This window comes from Nannobrachium achirus (assembly GCF_963921795.1).
Source record: "Nannobrachium achirus genome assembly, chromosome: 23".
NCBI classification, from domain to species: Eukaryota; Metazoa; Chordata; class Actinopteri; order Myctophiformes; family Myctophidae; genus Nannobrachium; species Nannobrachium achirus.
In genome coordinates, this window is record NC_137830.1 from 41,690,457 (window position 1) to 41,709,569 (window position 19,113).

Genomic DNA, 19,113 nt, shown 5'->3' on the forward strand with positions numbered 1-19,113 from the left:
AGCATCTCTCAGGCTGACCCAGAGTCAGTCTTATGATACCCCCCTTAGGCAAAATAGATTGTGCTTACTATTCTGTTTAGCGTTGCAAGAGTCATCGCTTATTCTCTGGTACAACAGTTCAGACTGCTGTTCATCCGCTGCCAAATACATTTTGGCGGCCAATTTGGCCCCTGTGACATAGAATGGGGTCGATTTCAAAAGAGTACCGTTCAGACGCGCCCATTCAGAAAAATGTCATAAAAAAAATATCATATTTTCAAAAAGGCTGCATAATCGGTAATCGCATATTTCGGCCCGCATATTTCGGTACTACATATTTCACAACTTTTCGCATATTTCGCAACTTTTCGCATATTCCGCAACTTTCCACAATTTCACAGCATAAAATCACATAAAAGCCTGCATATTTCATCACAAAATCAATGATTTTTGCCCGCATAATCAATGATTTTAGTCTGCAAAATCAAGGATTTTTGCCATTTCATGAAATTATGATAATATAATCAGCCAATTTGGCGGTCCCTGACACGAAAAAGTTGATTTAAACCACTTGACCGCTAGCACTCCTGTTCTGAGGGGGAGAAAAACAGTGCACCAAGAACAGAGCCAAGCCTGCCTGGTCAACCAAGTATGAGTGGTAAGACCTTATATTAAAGTTGGGTCTATAATGAATTACAGCCACATTTAGAATGGTGATATGGATGGACGTTTATGCTGATAGTTGTACTTAGTGCTGAATAAGAGTCAGTTTAAGCAGGGAATAGTAAAAATAATGATGAGACAAACACCTTTTTCAGCAGAATAGCAGGAGTTTGCTCTTTCTTTCTCTCTCTCACTCTCACTCCATCCCTCTCTCTTTCCTTCCTGGCCTGTGTGCGCTCTTTTTTAAGATTTATTTTTGGCATTTTTTTCAGATACTGTAAGTCAGTGTAGACTGAGAGACAGAACCAGTACCACCTAAACCTAACCTTACCCCTAACCTGAGTAAAACTAACGCTGGTGAAAATCGAACCAGCTAACGCTCCGTTCACCCGCGGGGACGCGCTACCTCCCGTCCCCACCGAAGGACACTGATGAAATGCTAACCTGCCGACGCTGGTGAAAGCGAAACTGGTGAAATGCTAACCTCTGTCCCACCGTGGGGACGCGACTCCTGGTCGGGGATGCAAGAAGAGATCGGTCTTGCTGTAAAATCTTTGCAAATCTTTGAATATATATATTTTTAAAGCGAACTTTTGCAACTCAAATATTTGCTTCTGGGGGCTCCCTGGAACAACATATTTTGAGATGGGGGTCAGCTGCCAAACACATATCATTCTGGGAGTCCTTGACGTGAAAGGTTTGAGAACCACTTATAGAAAGGATTAGGATTTAGGAGAAATGTGTAGAATCAACCTCAGGTCTTAATAATTGACCCATCTAGACTAGGAACTTATCTGTGTCACGTAACCACTTTAACCATTATTGTTTATACTTAAAGTTATACCATGTAACTTTTTTTATAAAACAAATCTTAAAATTGTCCTAACTCTTAAATCGCTAAAGTTTTAGAACACCCACTCCGTTATTTTCAGCTTCTGAAGCCTTCTCTTTATATATTTTCTTCTAGCAGTGACAGGGGCGGGATTTCCCGGCAAAATGACGTCATCATACACTACCGGCCAATCACAGCGAGGGTTATACACTGCCGGCCAATCACAGCGCATCTTGAAGTGGGGTCGCTAGCTATCACAATAGGGCGGCCATATTTGTAGGCGCCCGTGTGTCTCTATCTATACTCGGGTGAAACACTCCGTTTCTCCGGAATGCCTGAACGCACAGGAACCAGGGACCCCTCCAAAGATAGATCTCGGCGAGATGGAGGCAGACGCGGGGGTGACGCGGGGGTGTGAGGCCCGGTCCGCGGCGAAAAACGGCCAAAAGACGCGGACGCTACTGACCACTAGTTGAGCAACTTACACAGTATAGCTTTAAGCTATTCAAAAATAGCAGATATACAAGCTCAGAGCGAGCTTGTAGATAAAAATGTAGCAAATCTTTGAATATATATTTGAGCACCACAGATAAAGAAACAAAGGTTTTTCAGAAAACCATTAGGATTTAGAAGACATTTTTAGGTATTTTCCAGGTCTTAATAATTGACCCGTGTCTTGTCTCTCTGGGGTGCAGACACGCCCTGCAGCTCAACGTGATCGCCACGCAGCAGCTGCTGACCCTGGCGCAGCAGATGCAGCACTTGGAGGCCTTCATCCACATCTCCACCGCCTACGCAAACTGCAACCGCAGGCACATCGACGAGGTCATCTACCCGCCGCCCGTCGAGCCCAAGAAGCTCATCGAGTCTCTTGAGTGAGTGGTGGCGTGTTGTCTTTGTTGTTGTTGTTGTTGTTGTTGTTGGGAAGAGACCTGGTTCATATCATCTGTGTTTTTGTTCTTAGTTCACATTAACAGCCTACTTGATCACACTACACACAAAAGCATAACAAATAATGACATGATGAGGTTTCCACCCGACAGAGACAATTTACAATTTAGCAGACACTCTGGTCCCATCCTATTTTACAGTACACATTCTTAATCCAGAGCGATTTACAATAAGCAAGGTAATACATCAGACATCAACATAAATACATCAAATGCATAGATATAGTAATCTAACAAAAAGAACGTTGGTAGACCGAGCACCTATTCAGTAAAAACGTTATATAAAACCTAAGAAATGCTATCTAACTTTCATGTATGGTCATTGAGGGGAGGCGAGTGCTACGGTAAGTGCTATGGGCTAAGGTGGAGTCTGAAGAGGTGAGTCTTCAGACCATGGCGGAAGCTAGGGAGTGAGTCTGTCGTTTTAAGTGCGACAGGGAGTTTATTCCACAGTTTGGGGGCCAGGAGGGCGAAGAGTCTAGGACGAGTCGGTAAGACGATAATGTCTTGTAAACCTCTTTGACTGCCAGATGTAAAACATCGTCTGCTCTTCCCGTGTTTTAACGTACCTTTGAAAAATCATAGTATATTAGGGAGGTGTTAAAAGACGCACGCGGGTCTTCTAGTGTCGGGGGAGAAAACGAGCCCCCAAAATCAGCACAAAGCAGAGAAAATTTGACTTTTTTGGGAAAGTAAACCATCTTAGTTTCGTTCAGATCACGTGACTTCTGGCTGCACTCTACTTTTCGGTGTTGCTTGGAAAGTTTTTGTTTATAAAACCCACAGACACATTTAAGCACTTTCCCTTCTCTTTCAAAATGTTTCAGAAATACCTGAAAACAGTGTGCTCGTACTTGCAATAATCTTGTAGGCCAAATTAGGGCATTCCAGACACGGAGAGACACATAAAAAGTATTGAAATATTGGGAATTTGGGATTACAAGTGTAAGCGGCGACAATATGCGATTTCACTCTGGATATTGATCAGCTTCTGGTTCTTCTGCTTTGGCGGTTCTACGTTACAAAATGCATCAGATCTTCATGGTGTGTAAACGTGTTTCCACCTTTCATTCTTGTGCCTCCAGGTGGATGGATGACAGCATTGTGCGTGACATCACCCCGCGGCTCATCGGCGACCGGCCCAACACCTACACCTACACCAAGGCCCTGGCGGAGAGCGTGGTGCAGAAGGAGCAGAGCAAGCTCAACATTGGCATCATCAGGCCTTCCATAGTGGGAGCAAGCTGGCAGGAGCCCTTCCCTGTGAGTCCCTCATTTTGAGGTTGTTTTATTTCCATTTTAGATCATTTATACCAGGAGTCTTCAATGTTTTCAGGCCAAGGACCCCTTAGTTGACAGAGAGATGAAGCAGGGAGGGACCCCCACAACCTTTTCATAGATTCCATATAGTTTAATTGTTTGACAGCACGATCGTCAGTGTATTTTGGATTCATGTCAATTTGTGTTTTCAGATGTTTAACCACTTGAGCCGTCACTACCTAATAAACTTGACCTTTCACTCTGTACTTGGTCTGCTCTTTTTCCCCTCTACACCAAACCTCTTTGCCGAAAATAGCCGATCTACAAGCTCACAACGCCTCGCAGCGCGAGGCGTTGTGAGCTTGTAGTTCTGCAATTTTTGGCTACAATTCTCAGAATATGGACACTAGGGTTCAGGTTGTTAATATAAAAAGTATTGGGGGGAGATTTGGAGGACCCCCTGTAGTAACTCTGAGGACCCCCTAGAGGTCCCGGACCCCCTGTTGAAGACCCCTGTTTATACTTCTACTCCACTGCATCTCACAGGCAAATATTGTACTATTTGACGCTAATACAGTTCTTTGTCAGCTTTAGTTCCTACTTACTTTGCAGATCGAGATTGTCGTTAACAAACATCCAGTAACCACGTTAGCCCCATTTTATACTTTGGCTCAGAACCGTCACATCTTGGCCGTATCTGTCTGTCTGTATGGGTAACGCTTGTCTTTTTTCTTGATTGACTCTCACACTCCGACATCATGCTCTGACATCACTGTGATGTCAGGGGAACCAAATCCCTTTTATTGCCATATATGGAGTAATGGAGATCCCTGTGATGCCAGGGGAACCAAATCCCTTTTATGCCCATATATAGAGATCCCTGATGCCACATTTGGAACCAAACCACTTCCACCACCCATCTGTGTCTCTCTCTCTCTCTCTCTCTCTCTCTCTCTCTCTCTCTCTCTCTCTCTCTCTCTCTCAATATAGCCGGTTTTCCATACCACTTTTTAGCCCGACACTACACGACACGGCACGACACCGCACCACACCGCATTTTTTATGTAGGTTTTCCACTACAGTACCCCCCACCCTCCTCCCCTCTCCCCCTCCTCCCCTCCGCTCCCGAATGAAATCGACGCCCCTTTCAACATATGGATACTTGGATAGGATCTTCTCAGTCTGTAAACACAACGGAGATGCTAACTTGCGCTAATTATTTTTAGAGATGTGGTGGACAATGTTTTAGATGCCGCACACTCACACAGGTCTTCATCGAGTCTTTACAACTATAGCGACGACTAACGTCAGGGTGAACATAGTCAAATAATAACTTTATTGGCCAAACTACACAAAGAAGAGTAGAGGCTAGTTGCGCTAGCATACATGCTAAGCTACAGTACAGTACATGTAGGCTACTGTAGATTATTTTCCCCATTCAACACGGAGATGTGGTGGACAATGTTTTAGATGCCACACACTCACACAGGTCTTCATCAAGTCTTTACAACTATAGCGACGACTAACGTCGGGATGTTCATGGTCAAATAATAACTTTATTGGCCAAACTACACAAAGAAGTAAGCTAATGTAGAGGCTATGCTAGCGCAGCAACATTACAGTACAGTACATGTAGGCTACTGTAGATTCGTTCCCCCATTCAACACATGCAGTTACAAATACAAACAGGAGACATCTCACTGAGATCTATATAAAATAACGGATTGCCGACGCATTTGCCGTTGATAATTGCGACTCGCGACGATATAGCCTATGTCCACTGTTTGTGTTGGTTAATGTCCTTGGTGCTTTGTGGTATCTCAACTGCAGCGCTGGGGAACACAATTCTGCCTAATCGTCCTCTTTATAAACAGATATATAAAACAAACTGGCTTTGCTTTTATATTTGATTTGCAGCCGTGACTGCATACTAAAATCTGTCTCAAGTTGTTGTGTTGAAAGACACAGCTCAGCCGTGAGACTCTGACCAATCAGTATCAGCAGCGTGTATACGTCACTGATTTGGCCTCACTTGGCATATAGGTACTAAAACGGCTCCACTCGAGAGTGGAGCCGTTTTGGTACCACGTTAAGTACCACTTTCACACCACTCTACCCAGTTCCTTGTAGTGGAAAACCTGACACAAGTGGGCGGTGTGGTGTGGAGTGGTGTGGAGTTGGGCCTGTGGAAAACCGGCTTAAGTGGAGCTGATTACCATCACCTGGATCTCCATATATGTAAAGGTCCATATATGGGTATTCCCCAGAATCTCTTTATGCCCATACAGGAATATGGAGATCCCTGATGTCATCAATATTAAGCCCATATCTAACAGGACTTCATATGGGAATGCCCATACTGTATATGGAGGCCACATCGGCCACATACCACACTAACAGAATCCGATGGCCAAGATAGCCCATATCTGTGTGGCTGGTACTACAGACAGGGATCTCCATATATGGGCATAAAAGGGATTGTATGTACAGTATGATGTCAGATGTCATAGACGTCATAGGACTTTCACATAACGAATAACTGAGTAAGCATGTTTGGGGTCTCACAGCATAGCCCATATCTGTGTGGCTGGTACTACAGACAGGGATCTCCATATATGGGCATAAAAGGGATTGTATGTATGATGTCAGATGTCATAGACGTCATAGGACTTTCACATAACGAATAACTGAGTAAGCATGTTTGGGGTCTCACAGCATACTGTACATGGATCTCCATATATGGGTACCAGGGGTCTCCATATATGGGTAAATGGTCCGATATACATCACTGGCCAGATGTCCAGACATGGCGTGACCTCGCCTTTCGCCCTTAGGCGTCTTACTGGTACCTATCATCACTGTTGGTGTGACTGTGGTGTCTGTAGATATTGGCTAACATGTTAAACATTTAGAGAAAATCTATTTACTACTTTGACTAAATTGACTAAACAACCCAACCCAGTCGTGGCTGCCAGATCCCACACACACACATTCACAATAAAATGAAAGGAACTAAGATAGTGATTGATTGAAATCCGCACCGGTCAATAGCTCTCCCCTGGGGATTTATCTTAAATGGGTTAGGATTGGAAAAAATGTGTTGCCTAAGCAGAGGATTATAGGGCATAGCAGTGGGCGTCGTTATCCTTTTAGCATCCTTTTGTATAAATCTGTACCACTGCATTCTCTTTTTTTTTTCTTGCAAAAGTGTTCACGATTTTTAAAACATTGCCAAAGTATAAAATAGTTGTCAAAGTGGTTAAAATGATTGTGTCGCTATATTAACGACTTTTCCCAGGGACCCGCTTTAGATTTAACAGCACACCTACAATACAGTAGTTTTGACTTTGTTTCATAAGGATCACAATTCAATTCTAAGCCCTGTGCATGTTCTTCAGGGCTGGATCGACAACTTCAACGGGCCCAGTGGAGTCTTCATCGCTGTGAGTAAAAGCATTACTATTTAATCGGTGATTAGCCCAGCAGTGTTTAGCTTTGTTGTCATGCCTTTTATAGCGATTGCCACCATGGATCTCATTAATGAATGAATACATACCTGATGTTGTATTTTGAAGGCGTTTTGCATACACAGTCAGCCTTTTGGGGACCTGACCTTATTTCCTGTGTCAGGCTGGCAAGGGCATCTTGCGCACCATGAGGGCCAACAATGATGCTGTGGCTGACCTGATCCCTGTGGACATGGTCATCAACTTGACCCTGGCTGCTGGATGGTACACTGCAGTACACAGGTTAGGCCTCCAGGGCCTCCCCATCTCACCACACACATGCATCCTTCTGTTTTCCTGACCCTTCACACAAGGATCATATAAAAGACGGATAGGCCAGAAACATCACAGAAAGATCTACAAGCTCACACTGAGTCACATTGTGAGCTCGTAGATGATGGGCGAGATTTGGTGTAGAGGGAAAAAGAAGGGGACCAACCAATATACCCCTCAGTGAAGTGTTTAATAGGTTTAAGTCGTTAACCAATTTGAACATGGAACCGGGAACACATATTTAGGGATGTCAGGCTGTCAACAATTTTCAAAACATTTCTACATTTAAAAACAATAATAGCGTAAATAGCAGATTTACAATCTCACAACACCATGGTGCAACACATTTGCTTGTAGATCGGCTATTTCCCCGCTATTTGTCTTACAACAAATTATGTCTACAGTATGTACAGTATACAATACATATAGTAGTTATCCAAGTGGTTAAAGGAGAGAGTGGAAAATTAAACTTACTCTGACCAAAATGTGAATGATGGACACTGGCATTGTGGCCAGATTCAGTTTACTACTGTATAATTGTATATACCGTAGTCTCATTCATTCTCATCTCATACTGACAGTTGTTGTTCTGCCCTCCTTCTGTCTTGCAGACCTAAGACTGCGCTGGTGTACAACTGCACAACTGGCGGCATCAACCCCTTCCACTGGGGGGAAATCGGTGCGTACAGTAGTTGTGTTTTGCTTGAGGATAATAGTTGCCCATTACTATGGTGGATTATTGGACCACTGCCATATCCTTGCCTGCTGGCATCCTACACTAATGCTTATGCTGCGTTCAGATGGGCTCAGGCAAGCGGTAGACGGCAAACGGCACCACCTGCTGGACGGTACGGCAAGGTAGAACAAAATATGCCCGACGGAACGGTACGGCAACATTAATTAATTATTTAAAGCGCTCGCGCAAAATGAAAACGCGCGCTGCGGTGGTTGAGGTGGCTCCATGCTGCTCTCTCTGCTACTGCTGGCTGATGTGTGTTCTGTGTGTGTTGGCGCTCTGCTCGAATTTGTCCCGTGAGATGGAGCTACGTAACATCCGGTTCCAGATTCCGTCCTGTACCACGGTAAAAAGATAAATTAATTTAACTTTGAACGGCACGTCTGCCGTTTACCGTCACCGGTTTCGACTGCCGGACTACTGTACCGTTTGCCGTTCTACTCCCGTCCACTAAAATGACTTCCGGTTTGCCGTCTACCGCTTGCCTGAGCCCATCTGAACGCAGCATTAGTAATTTGACTAATTACGAAAATAACAGACTAATAAGCTCACAACACATCACATTGCCATGCATTGTGAGCTTGTAGATCTGCTATATTTAGACCTATGTATATATAGAAGTACACTATCTTCATGGTTTTCTGCGCTGTGCTGTCATCACAAATCAATACTCCTGCATCTTCTTGGCACATGTTGTGTAGATGAACATGTGGTTGTGAGTGCCACAGTGTCGGTCTGCCACCTGGTGGAAGGACCTGGAAAATTGCATTTCCAGATGTAGGAAATCGATGGGACTTTAACCTTACAATTCAAAGCAAATGGATTTGACACCGATTATATTGGAGATTTTATAGATTTGGTTTATATCATCTCAGATGCCTCATGTCATTTGTTCTCGTGTAAAAAAAACTAAAAACTCAAACAAATAATGCTGAATTCATTTGGTGTTGTTGAATTAGCGGTCAGTCCCCGTTGCAGCTGTCGTCATTTGAGCTTGTACGGAGACACGTGGGGAGAATATGCATGAGAGATGAAATGAACCACAGTTTCCATCCCAGCGGTCAGTTGGACCTTCTAATGAAGGTCACGGGTGTTAAGCAGGCACAGTGTAGATTTAATCACATCAGGGTGATGAGGGGCGCTCGCTCTCCTGCCCTCTCCCAGATTATCAAATGTACTCCCCTCACCATGGAAATTGTTACCAGATGGCGGTGGGATTTGGCCTCGTCACTGCGACCCGCTTGTTTATGAAAGAGGGATGGCGTCAGAAGTGTTATCTCGCTGGCCCAAATAAGAGCGAGGCACCAAGCTAATCAAACACCAGAGGATCAGTGGGGAGTGGGGACCTGCGGGGGAAAGAGACGTTCACGGAAATTAGAAACAACCGGCTTGCTAATATTATGGTCATGTTTGCATATGTTTCCCACTTGGTGTGGGGGTCAACAAAGATGACAGAGGCCTGTCTGTTTGGAGGTAGTCTTAACATTTTAAACATGTTGCACAAAATCATAACGTGATTTCATCCACTTTCAACCTGGCATCTCTGTTTTGGTTATGACATTATATTGTCAAATATATGTCAACTGTATTTGATTGATTGATTGATTGACTTTATTAACAAGAGTATTAACAGTACAGGTATTGCAGTCAAAAGTTATGCTAAAAGGATATGGCAAAAAAGCGCCAGGGGCTTGTTTCCAATGTGTCCATCGTACTCAATTCATCAGTAAGATACATGAATTACTTACAATATAATGCATATCAGTAAACGCACAGTAGCAGCAAAAGTTATATTTACAGAAGAAGTAAAGCATTGGTGTGTTTAGTAGCTCATTGTCACTCATTGTGACAATGAGTGATTGCCACTGTCATTGTCACTGGCATCTCTAACAACGTGGGACACCCAACACAGCCATAATATTGTCAGGTGGAAACCTTGTATGTAAAAACAAAAACGTTTGTTTTGTATTTATCATTTTAAAAATGATTATAGCCGATGTAGATCTGCTTTTTTCACTAGTTTTGTACAACAGTCTTATATGATGAGGCAGGGCTTTAATTTACAGAAAAACGAGCACATCTGAAACTTGTACATACAAGGTTTCCCTGACAGTGATGATATGCTGGTATCTCCAGATTCTCCACAGCAAAGTCTCGTAGGTGAGGCTGAGGCTGAGCCAGGGCACCACAGCAGTGGCTATCGCCCCCATGTGGTCAAACGACACACAGGCCTGGATGTGATGCAGTGTTGGAAATGACAGGGTCACAGGGCTACTGTGCACTCTTAAAAATGTTGGGTCAAATGTTCAACCCTTTTGCTGGGTTGACACTGTTGGGTCAAAGGTTGGGTCAGTTTGACCAAACATTGGATTAAAAATACTTAAAATTAGTAAACCATCTGTTGGGCTATGGATGGCCCGCCCACATCATCAGATAAAATGCATTGAGTTCATAACCCAAGTGTTGGTATAGGCTTTTGAATTCGAGTTTACCCAACACATGGTTCACTGCATTGCACCAACTTGGGTTAAAATAGACCCGCCCTCTCAGTCTATCAACAAATTGGTTTGTGAATAATAATAATTTACTCCGCATGCATTCTTCCTTGAGTAGATTAAGCATGAAAAATGTCATTGAAGAAAATGTTGTAAAAAAATGAATAGATTTAATGTGAATGAGCGTACAATCCCAACAACAAGGTCACTTTTAAGCCATTTTTGGGTATTAGATTCCAACCCATCAGCAGTATCACATTAACCCAACAGCAAAGTCACTTTTAACCCATTACTTGGTTGTACAATCCCAACCCAACATGCTGGGTCACAGCCTTAACCCAACCCTATTGGTCTGCAATAACCCATGTTGGGCTGGTCCAAAACAGTGTTACGTGTTGGGTTACATAAATAACCAACTTGGGTTGTTTTTGACCCAACAATTTTAAGAGTGTGTGTGTTCAGATTCAGAATCAACTTTATTGTTACATCACAAGTTTGCAGGCATAAAGAAGTGGAATAGTGGATGAAGTTGTTTTTTTGTGCAAACGCCATCATTTTGTAGTTTTCAGAAAAGGGAGGAAGGGTAGAAAGTAAACATGTTAAAAAGACAAGGGAATCAAAGCTGTACATAACAGCATGTATGTATATATGATAAGAGAAGCAATCCGCACTCACGTTATAAGAGTCTTTTTTAATAAATTAACAGCAGCAGCAGTTGTCAGGACAGCAGACGCATTTCGGCCCTCAGGCCATCATCAGTGTAACACTATGATGGCCTGAGGGCCGAAACGCGTCTGCTCTCTTATAACGTGAGTGCGGATTGCTTCTCTTCATACTTTACCTCGAATTCCGCACCCAAGATACCCTGAAACACGACAATTCTACAAATGAGTTGAGCGAACCAGTTCTTTGAAGTGTATATATGATAATACAGGGTGAACAGCAAAACACTTGGTCTAAAAGGATTACACAAAGAGTATCCTGTTTACATGTATTCAATTCATCAACAGAACATAGATAGGGTATGAGCACATTAATGCATGTCATTAACAAAGCCAGAAAAGCTATATTTACAGAAAAGAAAAGGGAAAACAGCAGCATTTCAAGGTCTCTACTTGTAGGTGTAGTCTTAGACCGATTACTTTTTCAGGACAGTTTCGAAAGAAGCCAGTGGTTGACATCTTTTTATTTATTATGATATCAGGGCATTCCACATGGTGGCAGAGTAGTAGAATGCAATTTTCCCCATGTTTGTGCTAAATGTGCGGGGTACCAGATCGGGGGCTCTTGGTGTTGTGGCTGTGGGTGTCAGTAGTTAGACAGGTATGTGGACACTGACCCTCTATGAGTATCTTGTAGTATCTGCTCAGACCAAATATGCTTGCTAATTCGTCATAATATCGATTATTCTCATTCAGGCATATGATCTTGAAATTTGACCAGTCAGACCAACAAATGGCATCCCTCCTTTAAGATGTTAAGTGTATTTACGTTTCACACTGTATTCAAATTTTGTCCTCTGTTTGAGTGGTCTCCTGTATTTGCCAGACCAAATGGACCATTCAAGTCTTTGATGCACGGATAGGTGCCAACACTGATTCTAATAGTCTTTGTTAACCTAGAGACAACCTAGAGAGGAGCTCTGAGCCGGTCAGTTCTCCTACACGTGCTTATTTCTCAACCTACCTAGAATCCCAGGTCTGTCTTATTTTAAACTGTAAGATGTACACAGACTACACACATATGTTTTTAAAGGTTTAGAGAATATCATTTGCCATGCTTAGATTTGAAATACAACTTGGGTTTGGAACTAAGTCACAATTAAGGCCAGCCTGCTTTTCTCAGCAGAACTGGTTTGATCAGATTACCATTTGGCTGAAATGATTGTCATTGGAGCAGCTTTAAGGCCACCTCTTTTCTTTTGTTCACCTGTGTGTTCTGTTTTGTATATCATTGCTGTAGAATGGGAAATACCTCACTGCTTCTCATTTGGGCCAGGGAGCAGTCAGGATGCTCTTTTCAATAAAGACAAACTTTTATTTTAAAAGCCTTTGTTCAGAAGACTTCTTAACTCTACTAAAACCTGCCGTTGCTGCGGACCTCACCTCTCCAAATATACCACAATCTTGAATACCAATCCCTGTAGGAGCCATGAATTGGGTTAATGATGTTTATTGTATTCGGTCAATGAAGTCACTGTGTGTGTGTGATTGAGTGACGGGCATAGGGGTGGACCTGGTTACATCAAAGGCACCACCTATTCACCTGAGCACGGAGAGAGAGAGAGAGGGAGGGGAAAGGGGGGGGGGGGGGTGACTGGGAAGCCAGTTTTGTTGACCGCTTTATTTACGCTTTATTTGCTAGTTAATTTGCTTTATTTGATTTCCCGTTATTATGAGTTCAAGTACCTTTAAGTTCCCTTATATTTCTTTAATAAAACCCCTTAAAACGTATGCTTTTGGATCCAGCCCTTTGTTTTGTTTGTAAAGCGCGTCTGACAATAGGCCCACCTCACCGCCTCTCAACGACTTTTAATTTAGTTCTCCTGCAGTCGCCAACAATGAAATCCCATTGATATATGCATAAGGTGCACCATTAGAAACAGTGACAGGTGTGGCACACAGCAAAAAAAGGTCTCGGGTGACATAATCCTCATGGGGGGTAAATCCACATGTGTGAAGTGGACGGTGGTGTGTTTGTCTAATCCAGGGGTCTTCGACAGGGGGTCCGGGATCCCTAGGCCTAGGGGGTCCTCAGAGTTACTACAGGGGGTCCTCAAAATCTTTGAGTGATTTTTATATATTAACCACTTGAAGCCTAGTGTCCTTAAAAATAGCTGATCTACAAGCTCACAACGCCTCGCAGCGCGAGGCGTTGCGAGCTTGTAGATCGGCTATTTTCCACAAAGAGCTTTGGTGTAGAGGGGAAAAAGAGCAGACTAAAGTACAGAGTGAAAGGTCAAGTTTTTTAAGTATTGACGGTCCAAGCGGTTAAATATCTGAAAACACAAATTGACATGAATCCAAAATACACTGATGATTGTGTCAAACGATGAAACTATGGAATCTACGAAAAGGTTGTGGGGGTCCCTGCTTCATCTCTCTATCAACTAAGGGGTCCTTGGCCTAAAAACGTTGAAGACCCCTGGTCTAATCCATTCACTCCCAAAAGCTAAAGGTTACACGTTATCACAGCAGCTCAGGCGATGATTTCTGGAAGTCCACGAATCCTGTAATCTGTTTGATGCAGTAAATACAGTATATTTCACTGCTTTAGAATGCCCGGACGTTTCGTTTTTAGCGTTTTCCAACCCATTTCTCCCAACATGTGCTCCTTTGCAGAGCACCATGTGATGTCGACCTTCAAGAGGAACCCTCTGGAGCAGGCCTTCCGCAGGCCCAACGCTGGCATCACCTCCAACTACCTGGTCTATCAGTACTGGATCCTGGTCAGCCACAAGTTCCCCGCCCTCATCTATGACCTCTACCTGCGCCTTTCTGGACAGCAGCCTCAGTAAGATACCACATTTTTGTGAGTTTTGTACTTAATAATGACATGCCCAAAATAGGGATGCCAGTTCAAAGTCATTTCCAGGAAACAATTAAACAAAAGGTGTTTTTGATAATCTTTTGTGGGTATATTTTCCACACTAAATGTTTTTTTTTCTCTCTCTAAACACTATTCAACTCTATTTTCATTTGCGAGTGTCTGTGGCTGACACAGACTAAATACTGTTATTGACAACTTGCTGTAACGACAACAGAGCTACAGTACTCAAGAGGCGTCATCAAACATCAAAGCTGTACATACAGTATACTATGTACTAAAAGGAATCTTACACTGTAAAAGTGTTAGATTAACCTTGACTGTCACACTTGAAATAAAAAATGGCACATATATACCCTCTCCCTCTCTCCTTACTTAGGATGATGCGCATCTTTAACCGTCTGCACAAAGCCATTGGTCTGCTGGAGTATTTTAGCAACCAGGACTGGGAGTGGAACTCTGACAACATAACCATGCTGATGAGCCAGCTCACCCCGGAAGACAGAAAGGTAGAGCTACTCATACGCACACTTCCAAAACCTTAGACCAGGGGTCTTCAACGTTTTCAGGCCAAGGACCCCTTAGTTGAGAGAGAGATGAAGCAGGGACCCACATATTCCATATAGTTTCATCGTTTGACAGCAGAATCATCTGTGTATTTTGGATTCATGTCAATTTGTGTTATCAGATATGTAACCACTTGAACCGTCAATACGTAATAAACTTGACCTTTCACTCTGTACTTAGTCTGCTCTTTTTCCCCTCTACACCAAACCACTTTGCCGAAAATAGCCCATCTACAAGCTCACAACGACTCGCAGTGCGAGGCGTTGTGAGCTTGTAGATCTGCTATTTTTGTCTAAAGTTCTCCGTAATATGGATGTTAGGGTTCAAGTGGTTAATATAAAAAAGGAGAAAAAAGGTTTCTATCACACAAGGATTTGAAGGACCCCCTGTAGTAACTTTGAGGACCCCCTGTTGAAGACCCCTGCCTTAGGCACTGGAAGCGTGATTAATAAATGATCCAAAAATGCGCTGGGGAATGTGTCACATTCAACTATTAATTTGGTGATGCTTCATTTGCGGTGGAAAAATGTGCCCTGTTTAGAAGATTTTGTCATTTTACATCAGTTGTGTGGATGTACTCATAACTCGAAAAGCAGTTTAAATTCATGCGAAATAATAATAATGATAAAACTAAATAAATACAATAGAAAAAGTAAAATAAATGAATAAATATTTGAAAAAACATGGCCCCTCACTCATTAGAATGACAATATCAGTCACCAGAACCAAGGACGGGTGTTTTTGATGAATCCAACATGGTTAAAATAGAGTTTGAAGTTAGTTTGAAGTTACTATGGGTTTGTATAGTAAGATAAAATTAATATTAAATATCTAAATACCGAATCGAGCAACTTAAAAACTGTCTGGGGAACTCACAAAAGCCTAAGTAGACGATAAAATGACCAGAATTTTTCAGAAAGTGAAATATCCCTTTAAAGGACAACTTTAGTTTTTTACAACAAGGGTTCATATTTTAGATTGTAATTAAAGAATATAAAAGATGAGTGTTAAACTTATTTCATTTACTCCTTTCTATTGTTTTAGAGATGCTTATTTCAGTGGTTGGGGGCATGCGTACAAGTGGCAAAATATGTAATTTTACACAGAATAAGCCAATTCCCGAGATACAACTGTTACTGTAAATAGCAATAAAGAAACTGCTGGCTTATTGTGTCTAAAAAGACATATTTAGCCACTTATACGCATGCCCCCATGCGTACGCATGCCCCACATTTTAACACGGTAAACGTGATAAAACAATAGAACGAAGCAAATGAAAACATTTTAACACTCACTTTTTCTTTTCTCTAATTACAATCTAAAATATGAACCCTTGTTGTAAAAAAACAAAGTTGTCCTTTAAGCCAGCAGTATTAGGTTGAATAAAAAACACATTATGTTAGGCTTTGCTGTAACATCCTTCCCTCTATTCTTTCTGTCTTTCAGACATTCAACTTTGATGTGCGCCAGCTGAATTGGCCAGAGTATATTGAGAATTACTGCCTTGGTACCAAGAAGTATGTTCTGAATGAAGACATGTCAGACATCCCTGCTGCCAGGCAGCATCTGAGGAAGTAAGTACCAAAACAATGGAACGACTAGCACACCAACAAATGCTGTGGAAATATCTGAATACTGGTATATTCAAGGTCTGGGGTTTAAATTTATTTTTTATTTTTCAACTTTTCCTTTTTTTTGAAAGTTGAAATAAAGCATATTTGAGACTTGAGAATATTTATTAGAACATTCAATAGCCTGTATCTGTTGCCAGTACCTTTAAAAAAAGAAAGAAAATGCATTCACTGGCTATGCTTTTAAAAAGTCAAAGTCAAACGTAGGAGCGGTTAGCACCGCTCCAACAGAAAGAAAAAAGAGGACTTGATGGGAAGGATTCATTTACATTTTTTCAGTTATCAGAAAAAGACCCCACTTGGAGTCCCAACCATAGACCGCTAGGGTGGGCCTTCACTCGGTAGAACCAGTAGAAACCCTAGAAACATATCGTACTTTATCATTAATTTTAAAATTAATGGGACCCATAATTTACTAAACGCATATAACGAATTACTTTAAAAAAGGCTTTAAACTAACGATTGAAAACATAAAAGTTCTATTGAGATTATAATGTGTTGCAAACAGTAGAAGGTGAAATAGCGACATCTGCTGGGCCATAATAGGAACAGCAGGCTGAACAAGAATCTGGAAGGGAGCTTCAATTCCAGAAAACAGGGTTTTACCTGGGCCTCAAGACTTGAGGTCAGAGTCCAGTAGTACACCCAGATTCCTTGCTACTGGTGTGACATTGGTTGACATGGAGTCAAGACAGTTGTGTAGGTGGGATCTAGTAGTCTGAGAACCACTGTTCTAGGTGTAGCAGTGATATTATAACATGACTTCTGTCTCACTCTTTCCATTATGTTTGTTTACCTGCCTTCCTCCCCCTTTCCCAGGCTGAGGAATATCCGCTATACCTTCAACACGCTGCTGTTGGTCTTCATCTGGAGGGTGTTCATTGCCCGCTCCCAGATGGCCAGAAACATCTGGTACTTTGTGGTCAGCCTCTGCTTCAAGTTTCTCTCCTACTTCCGGGCATCCAGCACCTTGACCAACTGACCGCAAACACCGCCTCTCCCAGAGACGATGGCCGGCGCCCACCTCCTCCTCAGCCCTGGGCAGCACATGACCCTCCAGAACGAACAGTTTGGATTATTTTTAGTCTGGGAAGGTCATTTTAGATCATGGCTGTGGTGGAGTGAGGGATGGATCAAGGAGCTTGGCAGAGAGAACATCTATTAGCCACAAAGTGTATTCATTTAATCTCCTTTCAGAATCTGCACTGTTAAAGTCATCCAAGTTTTATACCTACGGTTTTCTTCTTAAAATGACAGAGTATATATATGCAACAATAAGCCTTTTGTGTACTCTATCGATATTTTTTCATCCTGGATTCAGACACATTGCCTTTAAAATGTGATGTTTTTTGTTTGTTTTAATTTCTTTTGGCATATCACATACCTTAAAGACTGTTTTAGTGTGTGTTTAATTTTAAATATAAGTGAACTGGACATCTACATGCCTATAAGGCTAATTTATTCTCTATGTTACAGTAAATATTTACGTACTGAGACAGATGTTGCAGAAAAGGGCAGAACATTTTGAAGTGAGGTTGTGCTAGTTGATGAGAACTTTTAAACATACATGTAATTTAGTAGTTCCAACCAAGGGGCAAAGGGACAGTTATTACAGAAGAGCTGTGAGGAGATTGTACATCATTACAACCATCTCCATGTTGTCAGATCAGGCGGCAGGGGAGGGCTCTTGAAATGGAAGCTCACATGGAAGAACAAAATTACCTGCCGTGGTAAGTTCCCATAGTGGCCCAGCAGATGTCGCTATTTCACCTCCTGCGGGCTGCAGAAGCAATTTCACTCTATTCAAGTGAACAAGGTTTTGGCCTCAGACTTTACACTTGATTTTAATATCTTAGTAAACATTTTCATAAATATCGTATGTTTTCAATCGCAGCAGTCGTTTCAGGGACCGGAAGTTCCAAAATTGTAGATTTTATTCCAAACTTAAACAGTGGGTCACGTGACGATTTGCTTCGTCCATATTTTTGTCCATGTCAGATGTCAGAAAACGTTTTACTCTGAACTGTGCTCTAGTGGATGAATTGCTTAACATCCCTCCCAACGTAAATTGCTTATTTATTTTTGAATGTACAGTTAAGGGAGCATAAATTAGCCTTACACAGCAACATGTAAGATGATACCCAAAATGTATGGTTATGATTTGAGGCCAGTCCAGAGAGAACATTTAAAGAATACTTGTTATTTCAGTAGCGCTAAATCTAATGCAGACATATCACCTTTCTTACTGTCGAGCTCCTCCCCATTAAATTGGGTGCATCTCTCCACTCCGACATGTCTCCTTTCCGACATGTCTCCATTCCGACACTAACCCTATCTCTACCCCTAACCCTAAACCTTAGGCCCATGGGAGTGACGCCACTCCGACAATAAGAAGTCCATTTCGGAGTGGCGACATGTCGGAATGGAGAGAGCCTCCCCATTAAATTATATCATTATGTTTTTGAACATGTTTATTTTAATGCTCATCCACTTGCCTGTTTATACAAATGTTTGTACTGAGACTAAGTTTACTACTTTTACATCTTTATTAAATAATATGGCTATGCTAGTCTATGTATACGTGGAGAACCTTGGCAGTGTATTATATACATACAGAGTTTGGAAGTAAATATTGTAAATATTTGAACTTATATATTATTCTTATAGACTACCAA

The 19,113-nt window shown here is 42.1% G+C and overlaps 1 protein-coding gene across 1 annotated transcript in view; it reads left to right on the forward strand.

Moving 5' to 3' along the window:
* LOC308308666 (fatty acyl-CoA reductase 1) overlaps positions 1-17,420 on the forward strand; it is a gene marked incomplete at its 3' end in the record, with an annotated part of 51,114 nt that extends 33,694 nt beyond the window's left edge. Inside the window, exons 3-11 of the mRNA XM_080754109.1 lie at positions 2,170-2,349; positions 3,510-3,687; positions 7,083-7,127; positions 7,315-7,433; positions 8,075-8,142; positions 14,036-14,207; positions 14,620-14,749; positions 16,254-16,381; positions 17,258-17,420. Coding sequence (XP_080610235.1) covers positions 2,170-2,349; positions 3,510-3,687; positions 7,083-7,127; positions 7,315-7,433; positions 8,075-8,142; positions 14,036-14,207; positions 14,620-14,749; positions 16,254-16,381; positions 17,258-17,420 — 1,183 coding nt within the window. The remainder of the gene's footprint in view (positions 1-2,169; positions 2,350-3,509; positions 3,688-7,082; positions 7,128-7,314; positions 7,434-8,074; positions 8,143-14,035; positions 14,208-14,619; positions 14,750-16,253; positions 16,382-17,257) is intronic.
* Positions 17,421-19,113: the final 1,693 nt, after the last annotated feature.